Source organism: Maylandia zebra, linkage group LG23, assembly GCF_041146795.1.
Source record: "Maylandia zebra isolate NMK-2024a linkage group LG23, Mzebra_GT3a, whole genome shotgun sequence".
Classification (NCBI taxonomy): domain Eukaryota; kingdom Metazoa; phylum Chordata; class Actinopteri; order Cichliformes; family Cichlidae; genus Maylandia; species Maylandia zebra.
The window spans coordinates 28,332,766-28,348,348 of record NC_135188.1 but is presented as its reverse complement, the minus strand read 5'-3'; the positions used below and the strand labels follow the sequence as shown (position 1 = coordinate 28,348,348).

The following is a 15,583-nucleotide window of genomic DNA, read 5'->3' as shown; positions in this document are numbered from 1 at the left end:
TGTTTCCTGCGTCTTTGTCAAGCGTCCAGAATCATTAATCGAAGCTCACGTTGAACAAAATAAGTTTGAGGCAAAGTGCAAGCTCGGCAGGTGATGTTATCTCCTATCCAGGCTTGGGGAGCTCATTTCATGTTTTGTTTTTTTTGTTTTTTCTTCAGTCAAATTATCTTCCGGCACTGGCAGATAATGCTGCTGGGTTAGATAAAATTTTATTTGATCCACGCTAGTATGAAAAATAAGGAGTGCAATGTCGTCTGGGAAGGATCTCACTTGTAGCAGGTAGTTCTGAAGTCTTTTAATTTTAATCTTGTTGGCGGCTGTGATTGATGTGCGGCAGGTTAAAGGAAAACAAGCCAGAGACAGAGCCAATGCTTAAAAAACACACTGCGCACGATCGCAGGGCTTCCATTTTCTCTCTCATGTGCCGTTCAGCAAAATGATGGCTGAGCGAGGAAACCGCGTTAGTATCAATGGGTCTGAATATGAAGCAGAAGAAAGAAGCAGCAAGGGGTTGCAGTGCAGCAGGTCGACAGTGATTTATATTGCATGTAACACTCATAGAGGAGTGTTTGACCAGAAGGCTGCTGGATGCTAAGAACCTTGACTTCTGCTTGTTATGAACTGTGGTCTCACCACCATCAGTCTGCACATGCCCAGTGGGAGCATATCTAGCAGGGGGCTTGTGCAAGAAAAACTTTGGAGAGCAGTCCATACCTGATTTAAATTTTGCCCATGTCAGTTTCAAGTTCACCTTGTCCTGCACATCTGGACCATTTTCAGTTCCACTGCTATTTTTAGATGGGTTTTTTTTTTTTTAGATGTCCTGTTATACTTGCGCCTGTTACACTTTGACAGCAAGCATTAACGTCTTCATTAGAACATAAAAAACAGGGCATGAGCTGAGCTGAAACAAACAATCAAAAACTAGGAATTTTGGGGAGACGTGGAACAAGGAAAAGATATTACTTCGTGGGAGGATGCAACAAAGGACAAGTTAATACAGACACAATAGATAGACACAGGGTGATTAGGGAAGTGGAGACACAGGAGAACTAAATCACAGGAGAAAAGACAAAGGAAGCAAAACTAAAAGCAAAGCACCAAGAACACTGACTCTCAAAGTAAAACAGCAAGTGTGATAACAGGAAATGCAGAAACACAAATTAACTAACAGTGAGTTCCTGAGAAAATCTGAATTTCCAAGTTCCCATTGTGAAACGCGGAAAGTCCCTCTACCTCAGATTTCCCACTCAGAAAGACGAAGCAGCCACAGCAACCCCGAGTTAACAATGCAAGATGGTGCCACTGAATATAAACAGAGGTAAAACTTAAACTTTTATCCTGTAACGTCACTGTTGTTCATTTATGTTTCACTCAATAAGCTATATGCAGAGCACTGACCAGGCTCTAGTCATGAATGTGTTTAAGTGCAAAAGAATATATATATTGTGCTCTACTGCTAGTGATACCTGAATGGTTCTACCTTGCTAAGGAACCAAATCAAATCCTGTTTTTCCTCACTTTTTCAAGAGCACGCTAACTCCCAACATCTGAGTTCTGAGGTATCTGTAACGCAGCATAAACATGGGAGCCTAGACACGAGAGGATTAAACAATGAGGGAGGAATAAACTCTAAAGCAACCAGGAGCAAGTAGCAGCACTAAATACACCAAAACATACATGAAGTAAATGTAAACCATTTACAAACCACAGTCCAAATAGATGATTCAAATAAACTAAACAAAAACACTGGACCCAGTGTATCTGCTGTGGGCACTGGATATGCAATGTTTGTCACAATCGAGATTCTTAAACTTGACTTTTGTTTTTGGCCAAACCTGCAGGGAGGCAAATGCGGCAAATGGTCCAAATAGCGACCGATGATTATGTTGGTATCTGCAAAAAAACCTCACAATGGTGTGCACGACAGTGTAGATATTTTACTTCAGACAACTCATAATGTTACAGCCGAAGTCCATCCATGACGATGATGTCAGGAGTACAGGCTCCTGGTATTGCTTCTCAGCTGACATCCTAACCCTTTAACTCTTTCCCCCTTAAATGTCTACTAGAAGTAACCCGTGTTTCTCTTTTCTAAACTGAGTGGTTTCCATATTTCAGGCACAAAAGAACAAACTTTCCAGAACAAAACGACTGCGTGTGCGTTAGAAGTTAGTGACGGTGATCTCTGCCTATACAGCTTACCAGGGCTACCCTTGAAAAATCCTGGAACCTGTTCTAATCTTTATTGATTTATACTGAGATGTCAAAACTAGTCATTGACGGTACAGGGGAGGTCGTCACATGCAGTCTTTATGGGGGTTTGGAATCGGGTTCAATGAAAACTGCTTATTTGTAGCTGCTGAACCAGCTCTCATCACCATTTGTGATCCTCTATAGAGAATTCAGGTCATTTGGAAACAGAGCTTGATGTTTGATCACACCTCATATCTTAGCAGCTATTACTGCTACTATTCCCGTTACCAGTTTTTACACATACGCACAGAGAAGCCCACTCAGATTCAGACTCTCACCTGGTTTTATTGTCATCACAGATTTTCAAAAGTAAGAAGTTGGTGAAAATGTTTTAGCAGATCACAATTAATAAGACACCATATTTTAGATATATGCAAATGCAAAAATATAAGAACATACGTCTGGCAATTAATTAATTAATAAACAGTCATACTTTGTCCAGGAAAATAGCTCATGTGAGTTCTTACAGGCCTGGAACAGGTTGCGGTTAAGGTTGTGAGCGCCTTTGATGAACCGTTGGCTGGGCAGTGCATCAGTGCTCGTACATCTTCTGGAAGAAAGGAAACTCACTTCCCATAATAGGCTCTGCCTCCCTCACCACTCTCTTTGTGATGATTTAAGATACTGTGGTTATAGATGGATGGACATGGTCACATGATACTTAGGAGTCCAAAGTATGCCAAGAAAGTATCCCCCACACATTACACCACCAGCAGAACTGCCGATATAAGGGAGGACAAATCCACACTTCTAGGTTGTTCCATCTGAATGTTGCAGGAGGATTTGAGACTCAAGTTGTAACTTCACTTTCTTCACAGGAGTGGCACCTAGAGTGGTCTTTGTGCCTCTGTAGCCCAAGGTTCGGGATTTTGTGCATTTAAAGATGCTTCTCTGCAGACCTTGGTTATAATAAGTGGTTTTCCGAGTCACTATTGTCATCAGCATGAAGCAGTCTGCCCATTGTCCTCTGATCTCTGGCATCAGCAAGGCGTGTTCACCTAGAGAACTGCTGCTTACTGGATATTTTCTCCTTTTCAGACCAGCCTATGTAAACGCTAGAGATGGTTGTGTGGGAAAATCCCAGTAGGTCAGCAGTTTCTATAACACTCTGACCTATAACCATGCCACGCTCAAAGTCACTTGGATCACCTTTCTGCTCAGTTTGAACTTGTAAGGCTGGGAAGTCTACATAACAGATTTGAGCTTGTTAAATGTGGGCCTGGAAAGAAGCTGAAACTAAACTGAACCATTTCTAGGTGGATAGAAAGATGACGCTTCTACCTTTGTTTCATCATCTCAAGCTGCTCTGATGTCTGGCAGCTCACCGTGTATTTATATATTTTTAAGCAGTGAGTACTTTTCAGTGTGAGTACACACCACAGAGCCTTTGTTAGAACTAACTACAGTCCACTCTTGAGTCACCGCAGCTCCGCTCCAGCTCGGTCTCACCTAACGAGAGACTGGCGAACACACGGGCCTCCAGGTGAGTTCAGTTTGTCTAATGAGGTGCTAGGAGTGGATTTGCAGTCAGGGTGAGTTTGCAAGTCTGTCATTCATGCATGCCGCCGTGATTATTTTTATTATTAATTATAGCTCAGTGTGTCAGTTTTGACGTCTTCATTGTGCTTATTCTGAAAATGAGATAAAATGGAGAACAGAAGTTGGCCCGTTTGCCTGATAAATAACCTGCTTGTGTTTAATATGTCATTTAGTGGGAACCTTTAAAAATAGAGTAAAACTGGTGAAATGTCAACACATTTAGTGCCACTAAACATTTCCTTTTGTTTTATGCGAACTGTGGGAACTGTGAAGCTTTGAGGGATGAAATTAGTTTGACCACTCATCAAAATTAGCAGCTACTGTCAGTCTACAGAGTTAATAACAACGCTAAGTGGATGATGAGAAGCTGACTGACTTTCTGTTGAGAGCCAACCTTTTGACTTTGTGCCTCTCCGATTGGTTGAGACAGCCGAGGCTGGCTGAGAAACTTGAGAAGGGATTATTTCTGTACTGCTGCCAGGCTGTTCAATGAGCCTGGCTTACAGCTGCCTTTGAGGCGTCTTTGGAGCACATTTCAGACCCAAAAGTGGCTTTGAACTAGACGTGTTTGACTCTGTCGCCAGGGCCGTGGTGATGTTGAAGGACGTGAGCTTTGTATTCTGGAAACGTTAGGACGCAGCCGCTCCTTGCCTGTTAACTGGTTATCGACAGCTTCCTCCCTGCACGAGGCCGGTGGAGGATTTACTGTCGGAGAAGCGCAGCGACACAGATTTATGCCTCGTCCTGCCCTCTGCCACTTTACTAAGCCGCTCCCACTGACCCATATAGGGGAGTTTCTATCACAAAGCCCCATGGAGCATCAGCATGTGATTATCAGCTGACTGCACTGGAAGGCTTTATTGTACTAGTCTTCATATGTTTTCTTCTGCACTGTTTTTGTGTGCGTCAGCTCAAGCATATGTGTCAAGAATATGAATATGCATTTGTGCATCTTGTGTGTCGTGCTATTGTTGTGTTTGTGCATGTGTGAAAACAGGATGGAAGGATTTCTTGTGCGTTATGTCTGTGTGTGGGTAGGAGGCAGAATCAGTGGACTAAATAAAATGCCTTCTATTCTCTAGCTGACTGGTTTTCATCCTGCAGTGCTGCTAAGTGGCCTAATACGTCGCCTAAGTCCTTATTCCCGGTTATCCTGCAGATCCAGCGTAATCCCAGATTACACGAGTGAGATAAGCAATAGATGGATATACAAGATTAGGCTATTACTGATCAGTGAAACTCGTGGCTTAGGTACTGAAACCCGGTGTGCCTCCAAAACACGAATGCAACTGCAAGATGAGCTGGTTTTTTGTTTGTTTTTTGTGGAAATAATTTTTTCAATAAGCGCTGTCATTATTATGCTTCAGATTTTTAAGTTTTGGTCTTCCCAGATCTCTTTTTGATTGAAAACAGAAAAATAGATACAGGAAGGATCTGTTTTCATGTAACAAGGATTGATCCGCAATGTCTGATTTAGCATAATTAGCTAAAAGTCATACATGGACAGATATCTAAAGACAGCAGATGAAATAGTGTAAAACCATATATGGATAATGTAAATGTGTAAATTGTTCAAATAGATACTAAATGTAATAGGTAGGTAGGTAAATGGCTGATATTGTAGAAATTTGTAGTAACTTAAAAATGTGGTTTAAAGCCGTGAATAAGCATTTTAGCTAAAATTATTGGGTAAGTGGCTGAAATTGGGTTTAGAAGTAGCATAAAAATGTATAAAATTGTTTAAAATGATTGGATAAATGATTTTAAAAGCTCAACGTAAAAGATTGTTTGAAATGGTAATTAAGTTGTCGATAGATGGCTGAAATTTTAGTGAATTAGAAATTTTGTGCTAAATGCATGTAAAGACAACAAAACACTAAATGTAAAGCTGCAGGCTTTTCATTTAAAGATACTCCAATATTCCTTACCTCACATCATCTCATGTCTCATTTTATTTATTCAAAATGACTTCTGCGTTATTCTTGCGTTGCCAGTGCAGACTTCTCCCTTGCAACATCGTCACCATTTTCTCTGCTTCTCCTGGAATTGGATGTATTTGTCCTAAATTAGAGAGATGAGAGCATGGTGGTATACAGGATGCACAAGCCTGTGGGTTCAGATTCAGTCTGATTCACACATATACAGCTGTGGTAAGAATAAAATAGGTAGGTGTGCACGTTTAATTAATCTGATGGTAATTTTGGGTACAGATGTATTTTTTTGTGAAAGATAAGAACATTTCTACTAAAATATTAGTGAATGAATCCCAGTTATCCCAGGCCTAGCGGCAAATCTGCAACAAGATGGCTAAAAAAAGAAAAAAAAAAACATCCTTGAGCTGTTACTACATTACTTTAAGATGTGGCAGCTGAAGAAGGCTTCACAAGCTGCTGAATCAAGTTTCCACGGGACTGGAGACTTTAAAGGTTTTAGATTAGTGTGTGAAAGTGTGTCTCAGAGTGCTTAAATGGTTGGGATATCGAAAAGTAGTCTGAGTAACTGACAGAAACGGCTGTAAACCGCTGACACCAGTTTACTAGCTTAAACCTTAATGGATAAAAAGATAAATCCGGTTTCAGAGAAATTGTTACATTATTCACCAGATAAGCGGGTTGAGGACGAAATTATTCAGATTCTATTTTGGTTTCTAGTTATAACAATGCAAACCAGCCTTGACATTGACAGTTTAGCTGTAATAAATTATACACAGGACACAGTCATCTTTATATTATTAATAGTGTAGTAATCTCCAGTTTAGGAGCCGCTGCAGTGCTCGATGTTTGATAAAAGCCTTTGCGAACCCCTTGAAACCTGATTCTGTGTCGTTCTAGCACATTTCATACATTTGGTAGCTTTAGCATCCTCTAACCTGAAGGTCACACTCTTTATGGGCCATTGAAGAGCCCTCGAGTACGACCCCGAGGTCCAGATTGAACAGGGCTTTTTTTCATTTTTTCATTTTCTTTCAGAAATACATCCAGCCATGTGAGATCAGAGCGCCCATCTCTTTCACTAGGACATTTATGTAAATTGAGAGAGGCAAACTGCAGAAGTAAATGGCTCCTTCATCACCAGCTTTAAGTGCAAATTGTGTGCTTCAGCTGTTGGACTGATCCGCCGAGGCTGCCCCCCTCATGCCCTAAAGCTTCTTTATAATTGGAGCACTCTTTGAACTGATCTGCTCTGAGATTGGAGGATGGAAAAACCCTCTGCTTTACTTGTTTGACTTGCTGGTGTCTGAGCCTACAGCACGGTTTGAATGACCAGAGTCTTCATGCATTTTATAGGCGCAACAACAGTTTCTGGTGACTTAAAATACAGAGTATTGAACAGTATGGATTGGCACGGTCTCACAAGTTGATGACAAGCATGCGAGCCAGATAATGAGGCGATTTCATGTGTGACCATGATAGGCTGGTGTCATGCAGCTCTGGGCTTCTTTTTTCTTTCTTAGATATTAGACATTGTGTTTTCTTGCACATTTTTCAGTATTTCTGCACACAGTACATGTGAAGTAGCTCAAGTGACATGAGTACCTTGAGGTGTACCATCAGAACATGGTACACTGAGGCCATAAAGAGTCAGCAACAACACTCAGGTAGACTGTGGTGATTAAACGATGCTCAGTTTGTATTAAGTGTGCCAAGAAAATATCCCCCACACAATTACCCCACTAGCAGCCTGAACCCTTCATAGAAGGCAGGATGCTTTACTGCTTTTTACACCAAATTGTGACGCTACCATCCAAATGTTGCAGCAGAAATTGAAAATCATCAGACTGGGCAGTATTTTTACAATCATCTACTATCCAGTTTTGGTGAGCCAGTGTGAATCCTCAGTTTGCTGTGCTCCATGCGGTCTTCTGTTGCTGTAGAACAGGGGTGTCCAACTCCAGTCCTCGAGAGCTACTGTCCTGCAGCTGTTAGATGCATCCTTGTTCCGACAGAATAGCTTATTACTGGGCCTTTGCCAAACTTGATGGCATGCTGAAGTGGTAATCCAACCCTTTGATTCAACTGTGTTGGAGTCGGGATGCATCTAAAAGCTGCAGGAAAGTAGCTCTCGAGGACTGGAGTTGGACACACCTGGTGTAGAAGATGCTCTTCTGCATATCTTGGTTGTATCGAGTGGTTATTTGAGTTACTGTTGCCTTCAGTATGAAGCAGTCTGGTCATCGTCCTCTGAGCTCTGACGTCAACAAGAGATTTTCTCCCAGAGAACTGCTTCTCGCCGGATGTTTTGTTTGTTGTAAACTTTAGAGATGGTTGTGTGGTGGAAATCCCAGTAAGTCAGCAGTTACTGAAATATTCAGACCAACCATCGTACCACATTCAAAGTTGCTTAAATCACCTTTATTCACCATAAAGGGTGACTTGACCATATTTGCATGCCTAAATAAGTTGCTGCCATATGATTGGCTGAGAAGACTTTGGCATTAATGAACAGTTGTACCTAACAAAGTTGCCGGTAACACTATTAGGATGTCTCCTCATCCTCTGTGAGTGTAGTATGGAGGAGGCCACCTCAGTAAACATTTTTATGTTTACTGTGGTGTAAATAACGTTTATTTAAAAGCTTAATTGTCTACTTGCAGGGCTCCACAGCTCATACGCCGGTCACAGCGGGCAAATTGATCCAGAGCTGAGGGCGGCGTTGTCTCCAGACTGCCACATGACGCCTGTTTTCGACGAGCGCTCCTTCCACAGCCCCCTGTACCACAGCCCCACCCACGACCCACAGGGCTCCCTCTACAGGACAAACACAGGTACTGCACATCAGCAGAAGTTTGACTTGTTTATAAGGAAATATTTCTGCTAGCTGCATGTGACAGTTGGTTATTTAAATAAAATTAACAAATTTTATGTCCTAATAAATCAAATTTATGTTTTACTGTGAATTATCAATACATTTCAGCACTAAATCTAACTGGAAATCAAAAGGAAGTAAATGCTAACTGCCCCAGAAAATCTGTATCATATCCGTAGCATTGCTGGTGGTGGTATTGGGTTGTGGTAGCAGTCTTTTTGAAATGAGAGAGTTACTCAGACGACCCAGTTTTTATTTTTTCTTGTTTCCCCAGGTTGAGATGGAGCTCAGTTTCACATCTGGTTAGAAATTATTCCTTTAAAATCTGTGGCGGAAATCGTGGTTTACAGGCACAGGAACTGTTATTACTATCGCTCCCCGAGGTCAAACTTTAATTAGGCTGAAACCTTTCATGTACTCGGCAGCTTCTTAATTGAAGTCTTTGCTGAATGATTTAAGGCTGAAAGCTCTGTAGAGTTTGATAGTGGAGGATCTAAGGAGCCATTTTAGTTTTGTTTAGTCAAGATTTAAACAGGTTTGGCCTGAGACTCGTCTCCTTGCCTGCTGAAGCACTTAATGTAGAATATTACTTTCTCTTTTATGTGACCTTGGAGGCATTTTGACGATGTAAACTGCCTCCAGAAACACATCCTTGATCGCGAATGAAAGAAAGCACAGATTAAATTTCCTAATTTTCTTAGGAATGGGGACTCTCCCTCGGACCACAAGCCATTGCAACACGCTGCCGTACCAAAGAAGCAGCTATGGGCTGAGCTCTGCAGCTGTATACGTCGACTCCTTCAGGGTTCCCGGCGAGCCCGTCTACTCACACAGGCACTCTGGACTGGTGGACCAGGTGGTCACCCGAACCCCGTCCATCGAGAGCATCCACAAGGACCCCAGGTACTCAAAGTCTCCAACCACCAGTTCTTCTCAGTACAATACAGTTTAATTAGCATGTATACTGGTGTATTAATGTGAGAGAGCTTGCCACAGTCTTTATTTTGGGGGGGTTTAGGCTGTCTCTGTGTTGTCTGCAGGCCTCTGTTGGGGCCTCGCCATCTGCTGCAGGACTTCTTTTTCATCTCTTGGCCGTAGATTTTTTGTTTTTGGAGTCTGGCTGTTTGAGCTCACTGAATTAATTTGGCCCCCGTTTTTGCTGATGATGAGCAATATAAACACACAAATCACTCAAACTTTTACACAGTGATGTAGGTGGTCACAGAGTGGGTATTCAATTTATTCAAATTCTGTTACTTGACAAAGAGTGTTTATTTTTTACAAAATTGCTAAAACCCATAGTAGATGCTTGCAATATACGTGGGAATGTCTTCAGCACCATCCAATGCTCTGCTCAGTCATCCTAGTTTGTTTGCTTATTTGCTGATTTACTTGTTAAATATCAGGCAATCAAAAGGATAAATCCTCTGAAAATAGAAAATAGCTAAACATTAAAAAAAATGTCAGAAGTGTTATAATGAATCCAAGATGCTACAAAACAGCACAAATAAACCAAAAATGGCTGAGCGTAGAAGGTGAGCCACCCTTATGGAGACTTTTCTCTCTGTTTCCCATCAGGGAGTTTGCTTGGCGTGACCCCGAGCTGCCCGAGGTCATCCACATGCTGCAGCATCACTTCCCCTCTGTCCAAGCCAACGCCGCCGCCTACCTGCAGCACCTGTGCTACGGAGACAACAGGGTCAAGGTGGAGGTAAGGGGATGATACATGCTGGGCAGTCTGTCTGGGTAAAAATAACCAGACAAACGTCACAGATATGACTCAGTCGCTGCTGCCGTGTCTAAAGGTTTCAAAAACAGCTGTGCTGAGACCTAATTAATGTTGATCCTGTCCAAAAAACATCAGGAAGAACCCATTAAGAGTTCCAGTCGGGGACAGGACAAGCTATTTAAACAGGATTAAAGGGATTTCATTGTATACGGTGCAGAAAGAATTATATCTTAATCCGTTGAAATACTAGCAAGTCTAATCACCCGTTAATTTTAAAACATCAATTTAATAGAGTAAAAGCTGGTTCCAGTTTGCAAACATGAACACTGGTGCTTTTCTCTGCACAGTGATCCACACCTTTTATGCTGCACATCGACATTATTAAAGTTAGCAAAACAGAACACTCTAAAACTAAAAGAGGTAAAATAAAACTAAGTGTTCCCCAGAAGTGCCAGCAGAATGAGCATGTTTAGTAAGACTGACATTCCTAATGACAGTGACAGGCAGCTGTCTCAAAAAGTGTTTGGATTATCCAGAGTGCAGTTTTTAAGGGGAGGGTTAGAGGAGATGCATCTACAGGACAAACAGTCAAATCAGAAACTGACTTTCAGCGGTCTTCATCCCTTGACAGCAGAGGTGACACTGTTGTTGGGCGGGGGGGAGGGGGATCAGGAAACATCTGTTCAAAATCCCACAGTTATGAAGTGCACAGTTTGCTTTCTTTGCAAGTAATGGTGCAGCTGCTGGGACGGGCTGATAGAGAGGAACAGACACTCTCTTGAGTGGAAGAGTGAAAGGATCCTGCCTAACCTGACGGCCCTTCTCTGCATCATTCAGTTAGAACTTCTGCTTCACTGCTGTAAAATATGTTAGTCGTGTCATTATCACATATTTATAAACTCTAAACCTCAGTCAGATCAGTCTGCTGCTGATCTCAGTAATTGTAACGCCTCCTTCCCTGTGCAGGGAAGTACTGATGTGGGTGAAAAGCAGTATAACAATAAATATGCTAACAGGCTTCAGAGGATAGGCACACAGGATAGTGTGTCATGAACATTCTGGTTCATGACACACTCCCCACAACATGAATGGTTTTCTCTCATCTTTTATAGGTTTTCTTTGTTTGTTTATTCATTTTTTCACTAGTTTTGCATTTACCAGCATCAGGGTCACTATTGGTACTGTAGCATGGGGAGATACCTGGACCCTACAGAGGCTGCACAGGTAGGCCGACTTCCTGGTGGAGTCATGGCATTGCCAGGTTTGCTGTGTCTTCCAGCACAGTCTAAAGAGCATGGAGGAGACAGGCAGTTACAGGGCCGTACAATGCCCTTAATCCATCAGCTGGACCAGCATCTGCTCCCTTGTGTAAGGAGGAACAGGAGCACTGCCAGAGATACAAAATGACCTGCAGCAGGCCGCTGGTGAGTATGTCTCTGACCAAACAATCAGAAACAGACTTCATGAGGGTGGCCTGAAGGTCTGACATGCTCTTATGGGCCCTGTGCTAACTGCTTGGCACCGTGGAGCCCAATTGGCATTTACCATAGAATGCCAGAGTTGGTAGGTTCACTACTGGTGACCTGTGCTTTTCACAGATGAGAGCAAGTTCACACGGCGCACATGCGCCAGATGTGAAAGGGTCTGGAGAACCTGTGAAGAACGTTATGCTGCCTGTAACATCGTTCAGCATGACCGGTTTGGTGGTGGGTCAGTGATGGTCTGGGGAGGCATATTAATGGAGGGACCTACAGACATCTACAGACTAGGCAACGGCACCCTGACTGCCATTAGGTATCGGGATGAAGTTCTTAGACCGACTGTCAGGAGTGCTATGCTGGTGCAGTGGGTTCTGGGTTCCTCCTGGTGCATGACCAAGCCCGGCCTCATACCACATAAGGGTTTGCAGGCAGTTCCTGTGGGATGAAGAAACTGGCTGTTACACTCACCTGACCTAAATCCAAAAGAACACCTTTTGATCTTTGGTCCATTCAGTCCCCTCAGACTGTCCATGAGGTCAGTGGTGCCCTGCTTCCAGGTCTGGGCGAAGAACCCCCAGGACACCATCTATGTGGTCAGGCATGCATACAAACTACTGAGTACCATCTTGAACTGCTGCCATGAAATTTCATCAAAATAGAGTACCCTGCCACATCATCTTTTCATTTTGAGGTATCTTTAAATTCACCCATTAAACGATGAGGCATCCTTTCCCTCCTGACACATTGCCCAGCTCGTACCACTATAGATATCCAGCATGATTTTTTTTTCCCATTCATATCCGATGTGTTTTCAGTGCATTCATGAAATTTTTTGAGCGTTGTATATACAGAGAAATGAGCATCAGATGTAAGATAACTGCATCTCCCACAGGAGATAATCATCCTTGATCAGGCAATCAGACATCAACACAAATCAAGACAAATCCCTAAAAGGGCACACAGATCTCTGAATAAATAAATAACAATAAATAAGAAATAAACGTGAAAATTAAGCAAATTAAAATGTTTTGATATTTTCAGTCTTTTTTGATACTTCAGATATTTCTGGATTTCTCTTAGTCTCAACCATCTGAGTCCACCTTCAGTGGCTCTTTTGCTCTGACTCCTGTTTCTCCCTTTGTATAACTGTGTCGTCTCTGAGTGTATTCTCAGCTTACAGGAATCAAAATCTTGTTTTATTTCTTCCTCTTTTTCTTTTTTCTTTTCTTTTCTTTTCTTTTTTTTTTTTGATGCCTGCTGCCAAATTTGGAGCCAAAGCGCCATCTGCTCCAACAAAACTTTAAGTGACGTCGGTGCCAAATGTGCCGGCGCTCCGACGCGCGCTCGCTCTCTTTCTTTGCTCGGCTTCCCGTGCATTAAATGACGGCGCGGCTCCGCGTGAGAGCCATTTTAGTGCCTTTGGGTTTGTTTGGTGATGAGCTTTTAATTAGCTTTTGGAGCAGCCTGGACACAAGCCTGCTCATTTAGCCAGAAACAAATGTTTTCAATGACGGTTTGAACGCGGAGTCGGAGAGAATCGGGGAGCGCATGCAGCTCTCCTGAGATGGGGTTTATTTCGAGATGACAAGAGAAAGTTCTGAGCACAGCACAGAGAAGCGTCTGCAGCTTTGTGTCCTGGTTCCCTTCCAAACTATTTCAGAAACTCATCGGCACATAAAATCAGTGCTTTTGTCTTTAAAATGGTTTTTTTTTGGGGTTTTTTTGTTTGTAAGAACACATCTTAAAACTCAAAGTTGTCATAATGTGCTTCAAAAGTTATTTTTCTATTGCTCTTTCATTTTCAAAAACTTTCTATAGTTTGACCGTCATCTGTGTTTGCTTAGTTAAATCCAGGTTCAGTCTCGGACGGGTTAAATGTAACCATCAAAATCACCTTCAAACATTTGCACAGGTCCAAAGAAACTGCATGGATGGTTACCAAATAGATCTAAAACTGCTGCTCATTCATCCTGACAGTTGTTTGATTCCTTTGAATTCATTTAACGACTGATACGTCCGTCTTTTACGTGTGTTTTTAATCTCTCCTCCTGTGAGCATGCCACACTAACGGTGACCTTGTGCGTATGCAAACAGTTAAAGTCTGAAACTAATGCGCAACCGTGACAGTTATCCCGTTATGTGTGTAAGACATAAATCTGAAACTCATCCAGGAGGCACAGAAAACGCTTTTATTTCCCATTTCTGCCTTCTGATTGAATTTCTTTTCTCTAATATGAAGCTGAGGAGGGGAAAGCTCTGTGATTATTCAGCGTTCTGTCTTCAGCCAGCAGCACCCGATCAGAAAGCACAAACTGATGAAGAGTGACTTATTACAAGCCTGAAAACCAGTGTTTCTACTCCATTTGCTTCCACCTTGAAGTAACGGTTCCCTCCAAAATCAGATATGCATATTTTATCTTCTGGTGTGTAGTACTTTTTATCCCAACCATTCAGACAATTTTTAAAGAACTGGGTGATATCTGGAAAGAGAGATTGAAGATGAGTTGTTTAAATGTGCTTTTTAGGTAGAAAGACAAATCTCTACACCTGATCTGCCCCGAACTGGTTAACCAATCTACATCTGTAAACAGCATAAGAGATCAGAGCTTCTGATCTTGTTCTTTTTAATTACCTTTTCAAAGATATGTCCATACAAAGGCTCAAGTGTCAAAGTCCAAAATCAAGTTTTGTTATGGACTCATGATTCTTCTACCGCTTAGTTTCAAGTTTAGTTCTTCCGAGTGTCTCTGAGGTTATGTCTGGTTCTTGTTTGATATTGTTAGTTTCCTTTTGTGTCTTTGTTTTTGTCTCTGTGTCTTGTCCTCAGGGTCTCCCGTGGAAGTTAGCCTTGTCTCCATGTTTATTTACCTTTGTCTCCCCAGTTGTGTCCCTGCTCTTTCAGTTTGGTATTGGTTCAAACAGTGGCGGTCCTAGCACCCCCCCCCCCCCCCCCCCCCCACACACACACACACACACACACACACACACACACACACACACACACACACACACACACACACACACAAAACATATTATGGATTGTACATTAACATAAAGCTTGTTGGAGCCATACTGAATTTCACCAGAGAAACACACACATGCATGAAGAGAGAGAGATTCTGCATTGTATGCAAACGGCTACCAAACAGCCATCATAATTCTCCACACGATGAGAACAGGACAAATCAAGAATTGACAATGACTAATATTGTGCTGAACACGCGCTCTTTTCTACTCTGGAATATTCTCATCAATTTTCTTGATATTTATTTATAATCACCTCTGTTAATCCTTGATATATATAACTGAGTGATCTGTATATATTAGTGCTATTTCTTAAATGTGTGAAATCTGTAACATAATGTATTGTTTGGAGTTTAGTCTGTTACTGTTACTATTTTTACCATTTCTTCTTGGAGAAACTGTAACTCACATAATTTCCTTAGGGATTAATAAAGTATTCTGATTCTGATTGTTTCAGGATGACCTGCCATTATCCAATGACACATCTGCTTATCTGTATCTTTTGCTCGTTTCTCCTCCTCCTCTTTTCTCATTTTTATAAACGGAGCACCTGATGGCTTTGAACTTTTCTTGTCCATCTTCCATTGGTTTTAATTTTGCACTCCAGTATGAACACCCATCCCCCAACTCGAGGATCGCGACAACATAACCTAACACACCTCCACCTTAGTTCACAGATTCACTTTGTCGAGGGTGCATTTCTGGGATTTCCCAGGATTCAAATCATGAATACATGATGGGCCTGGAT

General features: G+C 42.0%; 1 protein-coding gene across 7 annotated transcripts in view; it reads left to right on the top strand.

Annotated features, from left to right (window-relative positions):
• Positions 1-15,583, top strand: part of LOC101483814 (plakophilin-4) — a 78,390-nt gene that overhangs the window by 39,429 nt on the left and 23,378 nt on the right. For all 7 annotated transcript variants that reach the window (XM_076880689.1, XM_076880687.1, XM_076880686.1 and 4 more), the window contains 3 exons: positions 8,390-8,560; positions 9,303-9,504; positions 10,180-10,312. In XM_076880689.1, coding sequence (XP_076736804.1) covers positions 8,390-8,560; positions 9,303-9,504; positions 10,180-10,312 — 506 coding nt within the window. The remainder of the gene's footprint in view (positions 1-8,389; positions 8,561-9,302; positions 9,505-10,179; positions 10,313-15,583) is intronic.